At 47.4% G+C, this 13,596-nt stretch overlaps 1 protein-coding gene across 1 annotated transcript; it reads left to right on the forward strand.

Annotated features, from left to right (window-relative positions):
• Nucleotides 1-1,350: 1,350 nt before the first annotated feature.
• On the forward strand, nucleotides 1,351-11,229 carry LOC145718809 (retinoid-inducible serine carboxypeptidase-like; the record flags this gene model as incomplete). The annotated part of the gene is made up of 4 exons (XM_081810317.1): nucleotides 1,351-1,659; nucleotides 6,050-6,139; nucleotides 10,522-10,677; nucleotides 11,029-11,229. Coding segments are annotated over 4 exons (741 nt in total), but the record flags the coding sequence as incomplete, so codon positions are not given.
• Nucleotides 11,230-13,596: the final 2,367 nt, after the last annotated feature.

Here is a 13,596-nt window from a genome sequence, read left to right on the forward strand (position 1 = left end):
GCCCAATGACTGAGCCACCCAGGCGCCCTGTCCTCAACTCTTTTGATCTTTTCCTTTATAGTCTCTGGGGTATGCTTACAGCACTTCCCCATCCAGAGATCAAAAAAACATTCAAATATATATATATATATATTTTAAAGATTTTATTTATTTATTTGAGATAAAGTGAGTGAGAGAACACAAGCAGGGCGAGCAGCAGGCTGAGGGAGAAGCAGGCTCCCCACTGAGCAAGGAGCCTAATGCGGGGCTCGGTACCAGGACCCTGAGATCATGACCTGAGCCCAAGGCAGATGCTTAACCGACTGAGCCACCCAGGCATCCTCAATTATATTTTTATATTATTTTTAATATCTAAATTTTAAAATTGAAATACTTGATCTGCCTAAAATTTATTTTGGTTTATAGTATCAAGTAAGGACCTACATTTTTTTTCTCCTTCACAAAAGCTAACAGTTGCCTCAGCATAAGATAGTGAATATTGGTCCCTCTCATTTGGGATACCTCTTTAATCATATATTAAATGAGATATAAAGGCTAGCATTTTGCATTTTGTGATTTTTCTTTTTTTCCAGAAATGTGAATCAATCTTTCTTTTTTTTTTTTTAAAGATTTTATTTATTTATTTCACAGAGACACAGAGAGGGAACACAAGCAGGGGGAGTGGGAGAGGGAGAAGCAGGCTTCCCGTGGAGCAGGGAGCCCAGTGTGGGGCTCGATCCCAGGACCCTGGGATCATGACCTGAGCTGAAGGCAGATAGATGCTCAACGACTGAGCCACCCAGGTGCCCCTGAATCTGTCTTTCTAAAACAGAATTGCAAAAGTGTTTCATGCTTATTGTTAAAAATCCAAATATTACAGGGGGTACAGAGGAAAAAGTGAAAGCCCTGACCTCCTATGCCACTATTAATTTTGGTTTGCCTTTTTTTTTTTTTTTTTTAAGATTTATTTATCTAGGGGCGCCTGGGTGGCTCAGTTGGTTAAGCGACTGCCTTCGGCTCAGGTCATGATCCTGGAGTCCCGGGATCGAGTCCTGCATCGGGCTCCCTGCATGGCAGGGAGTCTGCTTCTCCCTCTGACCCTCCTCCCTCTCATGCTCTCTGTCTCTCATTCTCTCTCTCTCAAATAAATAAATAAAATCTTAAAAAAAAAAAAAGATTTATTTATCTATTATAGAGAGAGAATGGGTGGAAGGGGCAGAAGGAGAGAATCTCAAGCTGACTCTGTGCTCAGCATGGAGCCCAGTGCAGGGCTTGAACTCACACCCCTGAGATCAGGACCTGAGCTGAGATCAAGAGTCAGATGCTTAACTGACTGAGCCACCCAGGCGCTCCTGGTTTGCTTTATCATAACCGAAGTGCTTTTCCTTATCTCCACAATATGTTAGAGTGAGTAGAGTGCCTAAAATAGAAACCATATCATCTCCAGTTTATCATGGCCGTCTCTGCGGGCTTGGAATTTACCTGGACGTTACACATTCTTTGGGACAATCACGTTGTGCTTCTGTTTCAGGAGCAATCACGGACCAGCCCACAGAGGAGGGAAAGGAAGTATGGGATTATGTGACCATCCGCAAGGATGCCCACATGTTCTGGTGGCTCTATTATGCCACTAACCCTTGCAAGAACTTCTCAGAACTGCCCCTGGTCATGTGGCTTCAGGTAAAAGTGGCTTGGCTGCCTGGTCAGGTTTCCCCACTTAACCACTTTGGTTGCTCTTAAGAACTCACGGTTCAGCGGTGAAGGACTGATCTGATCCAGCGGCCAGTGGGGGGGTCTCCTAGGCTTGGGGCTTTGGTGTCCTCGAGGCAGGCAAAGGCAATGGTATACCAAGGGGGCCAAATCAGAGAGTGATTCTAGCCTTTGCAGGGGTTTTCTTATATTGAGCCCAGTCAGGGGCAGGATGCCTTCGTGGAAGCTCCTAAAGACACATTTGACTCTATGCCGACAGAAATGTTTTAAAAGAATCCAAAGCAAAGGCTGAGGTACTCTGAGCAGCCCTCCCTCTCCCTCTTCTCCCAGTCCTTCCTCGACCCTAACTCCTCGCCCCCAGGAAAGCTGATCTTTTGAAAGGACTCACCCTTTTGTACCTTAGTATTAAATGTTGTACCCTATCCTTCTCCCTGAGTGTGTTTGCATTTTAATCTTGAGCTCTGATTGTAGGATGGAAGGCAGGGAGCTGGTTGAAGGGTATTTGGGGGCAGGCAGAGGATCCTTTCTTGCCTTCCTAAAATACCTGTCCAGAGGTGGCCCACACCCACCTGGAAGACCAGCCTCTAGGGAGGGGTTGAGGAAACTTGCTTCAACCTCTGGAAACTGGACGTATGGCTGAGATTGGGCTCCAGGTTGCTCACCGGTAAATAGGGTGTCCTGTTACTCCCCTCCATGGGATGCAAATGTCACTTCCTCCCAGAATGTCAGCATTCACAGGCAACCTGCCAGTGCCCTGGGCTTGGCCTCCTCAGCTAGCCCCTACAGACTTTTCTGGTGAGATAGAGCTCAGAGGAGCCCTTTGCAGGGAGGGCCATTTCTCTTGTAGCATTATCACAACTGTCTCCTTTGAGGGCTGGAGGGGAGGCCCAGCCTGAGAGCGCAGATATGAAACCGTCTGAGAAGAGATCCCGCGTGTGTATCCCACAGGACTTCTGTCCACCCCCGGGCTGCCGGAGGGTTCCGTTTTCTGAGCTTTGGTTTTTTTTTTTTTTTTTTTAAAGATTTTATTTATTTATTTGAGACAGAGAGAATGAGAGAGAGAGAGCACATGAGAGGGGGGAGGGTCAGAGGCAGAAGCAGACCCCCCGCTGAGCAGGGAGCCCGATGCGGGACTCGATCCCGGGACTCCAGGATCATGACCTGAGCCGAAGGCAGTCGCTTAACCAACTGAGCCACCCAGGCGCCCAAGCTTTGGTTTTTAATCTGAGGGATTTTGAGGGTTTTGAGCATCTTTATTAATCAGCAGGACTTTTTCCACACTCAAGTGAGAGCTGACATACAGAGCCAAAGCAGAAGTGCTGGCGTGTAGGCCAGGTGCTGCCCAGTCAGCGTCCCCTTTGTCATGTGCCGTCCTGAGGCACTTTCTGGGCCCTCAGGAATTTAAAAACTGTTCAGTTTCAGAAATTGCCAAACCTTCCCTTTGGTTGATTGCAGCATGAGGCGGTGGTTCGATCTGAATTAGTTGCCAACATTTTTTTTTTTTTAAGATTTATTTATTGGGTGCCTGGGTGGCTCAGTTGGTTAAGCGACTGCCTTCAGCTCGGGTCATGATCCCAGGGTCCTGGGATCGAGTCCTGCATCGGGCTCCCTGCTCTGCGGGGAGGCTGCTTCTCCCTCTCCCACTCCCCCTGCTTGTGTTCCCTCTCTCTCTGTGTCTCTCTCTGTCAAATAAATAAATAAATAAATAAATAAATAAAAGATTTATTTATTTATTTTAGAGAGAGAAGTGGCGGGGAGGGAGAGGGAGAGAGAATCCCAAGCAGACTCCGGGCTGAGCGTGGAGCCCAGCGTGGGGCTCGATCTCATGACCCTGAGGTCACGACCTGAGCCAAAACCAAGTCAGAGGCGCAGCCGACTGCACCAGCCGGGCGCCCCGGTTGCCAGCATTTTAAATTCAAGACTTTTCTTTCCTTTTTCCAAAAATCAGGAGACTTGGCAACTTGGGGCCTGACCCTGCTCTCCCAGAGCTGAGTGGCAGTGGCCCCCTTTCAGACAGGGCAGGAGCTTCTGGAGGAGGGGATCCCTCTGCCCACAGCTGAGTTCTCTGCTCGTGCATACACTTCGTGGCCCCCAGAGGCCACCCCATTTTGTGACCTTTGGTTGGGTTAACCCTCTGAGCTGAGGTACTATATGAAGGTTATCAACAGGCTAACTAACCAGCCTGCCCTTCAGTTCCCCAGAAGCCCACGGGAGAAGGAAAAAGACTATGATTAGGGAAGAAATAATTAATTTAGATTTAAAGGAGATCTATCTTAGCAGCCTACTGATGATGCACATACTGACTTCTGTGGGCAGGTCTTTGAGAACTGAGGTCATATCCCCTGAGTGAAGTAACTCTAAGTGGAGTAGTGAGCTATTTTAGGTACACTCTCAAGTCATTTAAGCATTTCGGTTGGTCTGCTGACACATTTCCCATATTTCAGAGTCCACTGGATAGTCTTGGGCCATGACAGCACCCCATCTCAAAGTTCTAAAGGAAAAAGGATTTTGCAGTGGAATGTTCTCAAATAGAACAGAAACATCCTCCAGCCAGTTTCTTGTTGCCATTGCCGGGGGGTGGGGTGAGGGAGTGGTGCTGGGGGGGTGGGGAGGGGAGTGTCTTCTGCTGCTGCCAACCACAGCTTATCAAAAGCAGGACAGGAAATTGGGGTTTGTTGCACCAAGGTCAAGCCCCCTAGGATTCCCAGCTTCCCTCCTTTGGCTCTGGTCCTGTCCTCCTGTCTCCCAGTCAGTCAGCTAGGAGAAAGGGGCCCAGCACTCACCCAAGGATACATACTTGCTCTTAACTTACTGCGTGTTGCATTATAAGCATTTTTCAATGTTGCCACATAGTTTTGTATAGTTTGTGGTTCTAAGTGGCTGTTTCATAGTCGGCCTTGTAGACATGTCATAACTTACTAACCTGTTCCCAAGTGAGGGACACTGGAGGTGCATCCTTTTGCTGTTACAAATATCACTGTGATGAATAGCTGCCTCCGGTTGGTGAGCTTTTTCCCATGCTATTAGGAAAGCTTAAGATAACAGAGTGCATATAATTAGAGGAATTTATAGCCACCCAGTTTTGTAATAGTTTGGTGTAGGTTCAAAACATTACATAGTTTCATACAGTCTTTCCCTGTTGGGGTCCTCCAGTTACCCCTAAGCCCTGACCCTATGTTGTCTTTTTTTAAGATTTTGTTTATTTATTCGACAGAAAGAGAGAGAAAGTACACAAGCAGGCAGAGGGAGAAGCAGACTCCCCACAAAGCAGGGAGCCCGACGCGGGGCTCGATCCCAGGACTCCGAGATCAGAACCCGAGCCGGAGGCAGCCACTTAACCAACTGAGCCACCCAGGCGCCCCGACTTTTTTTTTTTTTCCTTTAGATTTCCCTATACAAATAGCCCTGGCTTCTCTTTTGCCAGAGCTATTCCTTCCACGTTTGTGTATCTCCCTTTCCTGTCCATCTTGCTCATGCACTGGGAGGCAATATCCTTTTATTCAAGGCCTATCCCCTCGGCTCAGCTGGCCCCTGAGACTTTGTCCAGAAGAGTACTGACCATGCTTTCCCCTGACCATCTTCTGAAGGGCCTCCCTCCCTTGCTTAGCCCTTCACAACCCACAGGACCTCCACCTCTCATGGTTGGGCCCCAGCACCAAGCTCTGGTCACAGTCCTGCCCTGCCCTTGGTCCTGGGTGTGCACAGTTTTGGGTCCTCCCCGCTCTGGAGACTTTTTTGCATTTGTTGAATTCTATCCTGGGGATCCTCGTGATCAAATTGCCCCTCAGTCTGCATCCCTTGTCAGTCTGCAGGGACACTGAGGAGAGGGTGATGGGGTGGAGAGTCACAGGACCCCAGGTCCAGGCCTGGCAGACCCCTAATTGCTGTGCTCCTTCCCTGAGCCTTAACTGCTCATCCTGGAAATGAGAGGCAGTGGACAAGGTGTTTTGAAGGTCAGCGAGCCCCGTGGCAGGCCAGGGTTCAATCTCAGAGGATCGGAGGTAGGAAAGTTCCCTCTGGGGCTCTTAGGCCACGTCTTTTCTTCCTATTTATTTATTTAAATTTAAATTTTATTTTCAAGTAATTTCTGCACCCGACGCAAGGCTCAAACTCACAACCCTGAGATCAAAAGTCGCATGCTCTACGGACTGAGCCAGCCAGGTGTCCCTGGGTCTTTTCCCTTTAAAGGGGCTCTGTTGGTACAGACACGCTGGTTCACCGGGTCAGTGAGGTCTTTTGTATAATGTTGTCCCAGCCGTTGCTAAATCATGAATTGTTTATTCTGAATGTGGTTGCCGTTATAATGACTAAGATTTGACTGATGTTTTCTCTGGATTTATTTTTATTTTCTCTTCCGCAGGGTGGTCCAGGCGGTTCCAGCACTGGATTTGGAAACTTCAAGGAAATTGGGCCTCTTGATAGTGATCTCAAACCACGAAGAAGTACCTGGGTACAGTGAGCACAGCCCCTAAGTGCAAGTGCCCTGTGGCCTCCCCAGGGCTGAGGCCCGCCCCCCCCCGCCCTACCCCATTCTGGGTGGGGTCACAAGTCTAGCCATCCTGCCCCGTCCCTTTCCCCATGTGTCCTGGGGCCTTGCGCACTTGTCCACTTGCTTCCTCTCTGGCCGTGCCACATCATTGAGCTTTCTCTCCACTTGGTGGCAGAAGCCTATTCTAGCTGGCACCCTGGACTTTGACACTTCCTACATCTTGGCCATCTCTCTAGTCCAACTGCAGGGTCCCCGCCTCCGGCCACAACCCTCAATCCTGTCCCCTCTCCTCTCACCTGCCTTGCTTCTTGACTCCATCAAGACCTCAGACCCCTTGTCCTCTGCCCTTCTGGTGTCTCTCTAGTTCTGTCTCCCTCCCTCCCTCATTCTAGTTTCACTTCCTGCCGTAACCCCTCACTGCTCAACCCCTGGCTCCTTCATCCTTCTCCCGGATCAGCCCTGCCACCCCCAAGCTTGGGTCAGCCCCACTGTCCACCTGCTTGGCTCCTACTCCCAGGTGCTCAGCCCTGGTGGCCAACGCCGTAGCGGGTGGGGCTGTTGCCTGGCTGTGGGGTTCACCCGGGCTTAGGGCCGCCTCTGCTGTGTGCTGAGACTCTGCTCCCCTCCGTGTCTGACCTGTCCCCCTGCCTCCCGGGAGAACAGAGCCATCCCCTGTGACCAGCTATGCCCTGTCCTCGTTAGTAAGTGCTTTACCCCTCTGTCCCCCAGTCTCGCTCCCAGAACAACACCTGAGGCTCCTCTCTGCTGACATCCTTTCCTCCAAGAGTCCACTCAGTTACTACCTTTCTCTATCCTTATGCCGTCTCTAGGCTCTCCCTGGGATGCGGGCATGCACAGGTTTTCCCCAGCCTACTACACCAGCCCCTCCAGCTCCCGCGCTTCCTTTTTTTAAGATTTTATTTATTTATTTGACAGCGAGAGAGGGAACACAAGCAGGGGGAGGGGCAGAGGGAGAGGGAGAAGCAGACTCCCCGCTGAGCGGGGAGCCCAATGTGGGGCTTGATCCTAGGACCCTGGGACCATGACCTGAGCCCAAGGCAGATGTTTAACGACTGAGCCACCCAGGCACCCCGCTCCCGCCGTTTCTTAAAAGAATTCTTTATCCAGGCAAACCTCGGAGATACTGCGAGTTCGGTTCTGGACCACCACAATAAAGCGGGTCAGATGACTTTTTTTATTTCCCAGGGCATATAAAAAAGTTATGCTTACACTATACTGTGGTCTGTTCCACAGGCACTGATGTGATGTGTAAAAAAACAGTGTACGTACCTTAAGGGAAAAGGGCCCTATTGCTAAAATGCTAGCCATCATCTGAACTTTCCGTGAGCAGTGATCACTGGTTACAGAACACTGTAACCAGTACAATTTTAAACAGTTTGAAATATTGCAAGAATTACTAAAATGTGGCCCAGAGACATGAAGTGAGCAGATGCCATTGGGAAAATGGTAGTGGCCGACTTGCTTGATGTGGGGCTGCCCACAAACCTTCGATTTTTAAAAAGTGCAGTAAAATGAGGTATGCCTCTGTTTACTGCTGTCTAGTCATCTTTACCTCCTATTTATGCCTTCGCCTAGAGCTTTCTGGGCTGGGGGCTGGGGCTGGGGCTGGGGGCAGGAGAGAGTGGGTGCTAGGGAATCCAGAGCACATTAGCTCTAGGACGCAGCACACGGATCTCCTCCATGGCCGCGGTGAGGCTGGGCAGCCCTGCGCTAACCCACCTGACTCTCTCCTCGTAACTCTGCTGGAGCTCTTGTCCCCAGGGGCATGCTGGCTTCCCAATCCCAAGGCCAGCAGATCCTTCATGGGATTCTTTTCATGGATTTCTTTGCCACCCTGTTGGCCTTTCCCGTGCCTTGGATGTTGCTGTGTCCCATACTCTGTCCTTGGTAACATTCTCTTCTGTGTGTTCTTTGGGCAGCCCTGTCCTCTCCAACTGCTTTAATGACACATAGAAGGTGATGATGACTCCCAAGTCAGTATCTCCAGCTCAGAACTTTTGGCCCCAGAACTATTTCTCCATTTGCTTCTGAGATGTCTCCATGTCGATGTCCCTCATACATCCCCTGTTCAGCATATCCCAAACTATATTCATTAGTACACCAGACCCTCTGCCCATCCACAAAACCAGCGAACTCCAAGTGTCCCAGTCAGGTGCCTAAGCCAGAAACCAGAGAGCCATCCTTGTCTTCTCCTACCCCTCACCCCGCTCTTCCAATTGGTTTTACCTAAAAATGAATTCTTTTTTCTTTTTTAAAGATTTTATTTATTTATTTGAGAGAGAGAGAGAGCACAAGCAGGGGGAAGGAGAAGCAGACTCCCCGCTGAGCAGGGAGCCCAATCCCAGGACCCTGAGATCATGACCTGAGCTGAAGGCAGATGCTTAACCGTCTGAGCCACGCAAGGTGCCCCTAAAAATGAATTCTTAAAATACAGCCTTATTGAAATATAATTCACATACCATACGACTCACCCATTTGAAGTATACAATTCAGTGGCTTTCCATATATTCAGAGTTTTACAACCATTACCACAATCAATTTCAGAACACTTTCACTACCCTCCCATCCCAGAAAACCTCATACCCCTTAGGTATTAACCACCAGCCCCTCCTTAGGCCACCACCAATAACTTCCCGTCTCTACAGACTTGGCTGTGTTAGCTATCTTATAACTATGGAGTCATACAGTATGTGGCCTTTGGGGTGTGGCTTCTTTCACGTCACATGATATTTACAAGGTTCATCCAGGTCGGATGTGCCACTGGTCCCCATTTTGTAAGGCTGAATAATAGTCCATTGTGTGGATAGACCACAGTTTGTCTCTTCATCTGTTGATGGGCACCTGGGTTGTTTCCACCCTTTGGCTCTGATGACGAGTGCAGGGGATACTGGTGGGCAAACATTTGTTTGAGTTCTTACTTTCGGTTTTGGGGTGCGGGGGGAATCTACCTCAAAGTGGAATTGCTGGGTCATATGGTAACTCTATGTTTAACACCCACGTGCTAAGATTCTTCATCCATCCCTTTTCCATCCTCTCTAGTGGCTGCTTTCAGAGTGCCTTTCCAATAGAAATCACTCCTTAGTTTAATATCTTTCGGTTCCCAGAAGATCAGAGCCAGATTCCTGGGCATAAACTGGTCTCTGCCTACCCCCTGCCCCATTTCCCAACGTCTGTCCATGTACACACTCCCTTCAGGCCCTGCCTGGACAGTTCCTTGGCTTGGACCTCATTCCTTTGGCCCCTCATTCACATCTAGCTTCCTTTACTCACATCTACCATTTAAGACTCAATGTGAGACCACCTCTTCCTTAAGGTCCCCTCTGAGCCCTTGGATTCTCTTTGTCTGTCTCCTGCTGGTCCTTCGTAAGTGCAGTTTACTTCTGCCTCAGGGTCTTTGCACATGCTGTTCCCTTAGCCTGGAACATTCCTGAACTTGCTACATGCTGTAGCTGAGTGCCACACTGGCTTGTTTGCAAGTTTTCCAGAACTCAGAGCATAGCACAAGTCAGGCAGAGAGCCTGGATGAGAAGTGAGGAGGCCCGGGCCTGATGCTGCCATTACTTGTCCAGCTTTGTGACCTTCTTTGGACAAGTCCTGGGTCTTTTCTCAACTTTAATTCCCTGATCAGTAAAGGACATGGCTGGACTGTGTCACCAGTGAGGATCCTTCCAGACCGGCGATTCTATAGCTCTGAGCCACCTTGGAAAAGGTATTAGGGTAAATTCTGTCCTTGGCGGTGTACTGGAGGCCAGGCTTCTGTGGAAATTGGATTCATCTTGAAGAAAACTGCTATGTGATATTCAGACCTCGGTGGGACTGTCACTGCTTTGAGCCGTGGCTCCAACTGATGCCGCGTGGTTCTACCTGAGCCAATGGATTACGTTTAGGATGCCATATTGTGTGAAAAGTGACAGCTCAGGTGCTTTGGTCCCTGTGTGTATGTTAATCTTTCCTTCTTAGCTCTTCTTTTCTTTGCCTTTCTTTGCCTTAGTAGTCTTATGTTCCTGGTCCTTCTTATTTATTTTTTTAAGTAGGCTCCAGGCCCCATGTGGGGCTTGAACTCACAACCCTGAGGTCAAGAGTTAACAAAGCTCTACCAACTAAGCCAGCCAGGGGCCCCTCCTGTCCCTTATTTTTTGAAATCCCTTTTAGCAGTAGGATCATAAGCGCACTGCTATCTTCACGTGCATGGGTTAACACGCATAGAAGATGGTGGAAATAAAAAATACAACATAAAAATAAATTTTAAAAAAAGATGGTGGAAAGATAGTCGGTGGCTAACTGAGTGGTTGTACCACTTGACTTTCCTGTGTGACGTGTAGCTCCAGTCAGCCAGTCTCCTATTTGTGGATAACCCTGTGGGCACTGGGTTCAGTTACGTGAACAAGAGTGATGCATATGCCAAAGACCTCGCCACAGTGGCCTCAGACATGATGGTTCTCCTGAAGACTTTCTTTGATTGCCACAAGGAATTTCAGGTGAGCAGTGACTCGGGGACAGGTGAGCAAAGGGGCTAGCAGTCACCCTGCTGCAGCCATCTGAATTAACTTGTTTCCCCAAGAGTTCAATGTCCAGCCATTATCAGAGAAAACTTTTCTGCACCCGAGAGCATGTTGTGGCCTTTTGTTTCTATCATCTCAAAGTGGTTTTGAGCTTGAAAGAATGACCTTAGAGCCCAGTATTCTAATCAGATATGGGGGAAAAGACCAAGAAAAGCAGATTTGTTTTGTCTGGCCATTACATGTGGTAGAAATTTGAAATTAACCCATGTGGGGGAAAAAAAAAGGCATCAGGGATATTTATTCGTTGTAAATTCCTTTTCTTGCCAGACGATTCCATTCTACATTTTCTCAGAGTCCTACGGAGGCAAAATGGCGGCTGGCATTGGTCTAGAACTTTATAAGGTAATGGGGAAAATGACTTTGTTGTTTGGTTTCAGACAGACACTGATTCTGTTTCTTTCTATATCACCTGATACTGAATGTACTTTGAGTGGGACCTTGTATAAAGTCTAATAATAACCACAAAACGTTTCAAAGAGAACAGTGAAGGTTGCCCTAGCAGATGTGGAACAAGCTATAAAGAAAGCTACAGCGAGTAAACCAATGTGGTATTAACGTAGCAGCAGACTAGCGGATTAAATGCGGCAGGATATGATGTGTACATAAGTGTATGTAAATAACGTGTCATGCATATGATCATATGGCATTGTCATATGCGATGATAAGATGGCATTTCAAATCATCGGGCTGCAGGTAGAATATTCCATGAATCGTGTGGAAACGAATGGCTCTCGCTTTGAAAAACCGTAACGTGGAATTCTTTCTTTCATGAAACATCAGTTCTGGATAGATTAAAAATCTAAACATAAAAATCAAAACTGTAAGAAAACCTGAGGCTTTCCTTCATTTTTTAAAATTTTTTATTTTCTTTTAATTTTTTTTTAAATGTTTTATTTATTTATTCATGAGAGTCAGAGAGAGAGAGAGAGGCAGAGGCAGAGGGAGAAGCAGGCTCCCTGCGCCCGATGCGGGACTCGATCCCAGGACCCTGGGATCATGACCTGAGCCGAAGGCAGATGCTCAACCATCTGAGCCACCCAGGCGCCCCTATTTTCTTTTAATTTTAAATAATTTTTTTTTTTAGAGAGAGAGAGTGAGTGAGTGCTCGTGAGCCAGGGAGAGGGGGAGGGGCAAAGGGAGAGAGAATCTCAAGCAGAGTGCTCCATGCCCAGCACAGAACCCAATGTGGGGCTCCATCTTACAACCCCAAGATCCTGACCTGAGCCTAAATCAAGAATTGGACACAATGGACTGAGCCACCCAGGCACCCCTGAAGCTTTCCTTCATATGATGGAACACCCAAAAGCCAAAAAGGATAAGGTTGACATATTTAGACCACATTCAAATGTAAAACTTAAGAGTTCCATAGATAATTTCAAAAGATGTATATATATACACACACAAATATATGATAGAAAAAGTATTCATATTGATAACTATAAAAAAGGACAATATCCTAGTAGTGAATTGGCAAAGAATATAAACAAGCCATTTATAGAAAAAAATGTAAACAGCCCATGAAGATAAGACAAATGCTCAACTTTCGTTAGTAGCTAAATCTGTAAGGCTTACAAATATTTAGAGATTGATGACACCCAGTTTTGGTAAGAAGTCAGGGAAATAAGTGCTCTCCTGCACTCTTGGTGGGAATGGAGATAGGTAAGTCATTTTAAAAGAGCAATTAGGCAGTCTCTGTCAACTTTTAAAATCTATATGCCCTTGGACCCAATCACTTCAGTTCCAGGAACCTGTCCTTGGGAATTCTTTTTTTTTTATATAATTTTTTTTTAAAGATTTTATTTATTTATTTGAGAGAGAGAGAACGAGAGAGAGCACATGAGAGGGAGGAGGGTCAGAGGGAGAAGCAGACTCCCTGCCAAGCAGGGAGCCCGATGAGGACTCGATCCCGGGACTCCAGGATCATGACCTGAGCCGAAGGCAGTCGCTTAACCAACTGAGCCACCCAGGCACCCAAGTCCTTGGGAATTCTTAAATGTGTGTGTGTCAGAGGATTTTTTTTTTCTTTAACTTTTATTTATTTATTTGAGAGAGAGAGTCAGTGAGAGTGTGGGATGGTGGGGGAGCAGAGGGAGGAGAGAGAATCTTTTTTTAAAAAATTTTATTTATTTATTTGACAGAGAGACACAGCGAGAGAGGGAACACAAGCAGAGGGAGTGGGAGAGGGAGAAGCAGACTTCCCGCTGAGCAGGGAGCCCGATGCGGGGCTCGATCCCAGGACCCTGGGATCATGACCTGAGCCGAAGGCAGACGCTTAACGACTGAGCCACCCAGGCGCCAACACATCTTTTTTAAACACATTTTTTTTTGTTTGAGGACAGCTGACACACAATGTTACATTAGTTTCAGGCGTGTATCACAGTGATTCACCTTCTCTATGTAAGTTATGCTATGGAAAACACAAATATAACTTTTGACTCTCCCCAAACTTACCTACTAATAGCCTACTGTTGACCAGAAGCCTTACTGAGAACATAAACAGTCGATTCACATATTTCGTATGTTACGTGTATTACATACTGTATTCTTACAATAAAGTAAGCTAGAAAATAAAATGCTATTAAGAAAAATGTAAGGAGGAGAAATACATTTACATTACTGTATTGTGTTTGTTGGAAAAAATCGGTGTATAAGTGAATCCACGCAGTTCCAACCTGTGTTCAAGGGTCCACTATATATTCTTTTTTCTCATTTTATACAAATGATAGTATAGTCCTGAGGCATCCATCTCTCCCTCAAGGACCACCTGAGGAGGCCCGCCACCCTTCAGTGACTGCCATGTGGACAGTGACTGTTGTACCCTGGTCCCCCCCCCCC

The sequence above is a fragment of the Leptonychotes weddellii genome, unplaced genomic scaffold (assembly GCF_054177405.1).
Source record: "Leptonychotes weddellii isolate Sample4059 unplaced genomic scaffold, ASM5417740v2 HiC_scaffold_2233, whole genome shotgun sequence".
In the NCBI taxonomy this organism is placed as follows: domain Eukaryota; kingdom Metazoa; phylum Chordata; class Mammalia; order Carnivora; family Phocidae; genus Leptonychotes; species Leptonychotes weddellii.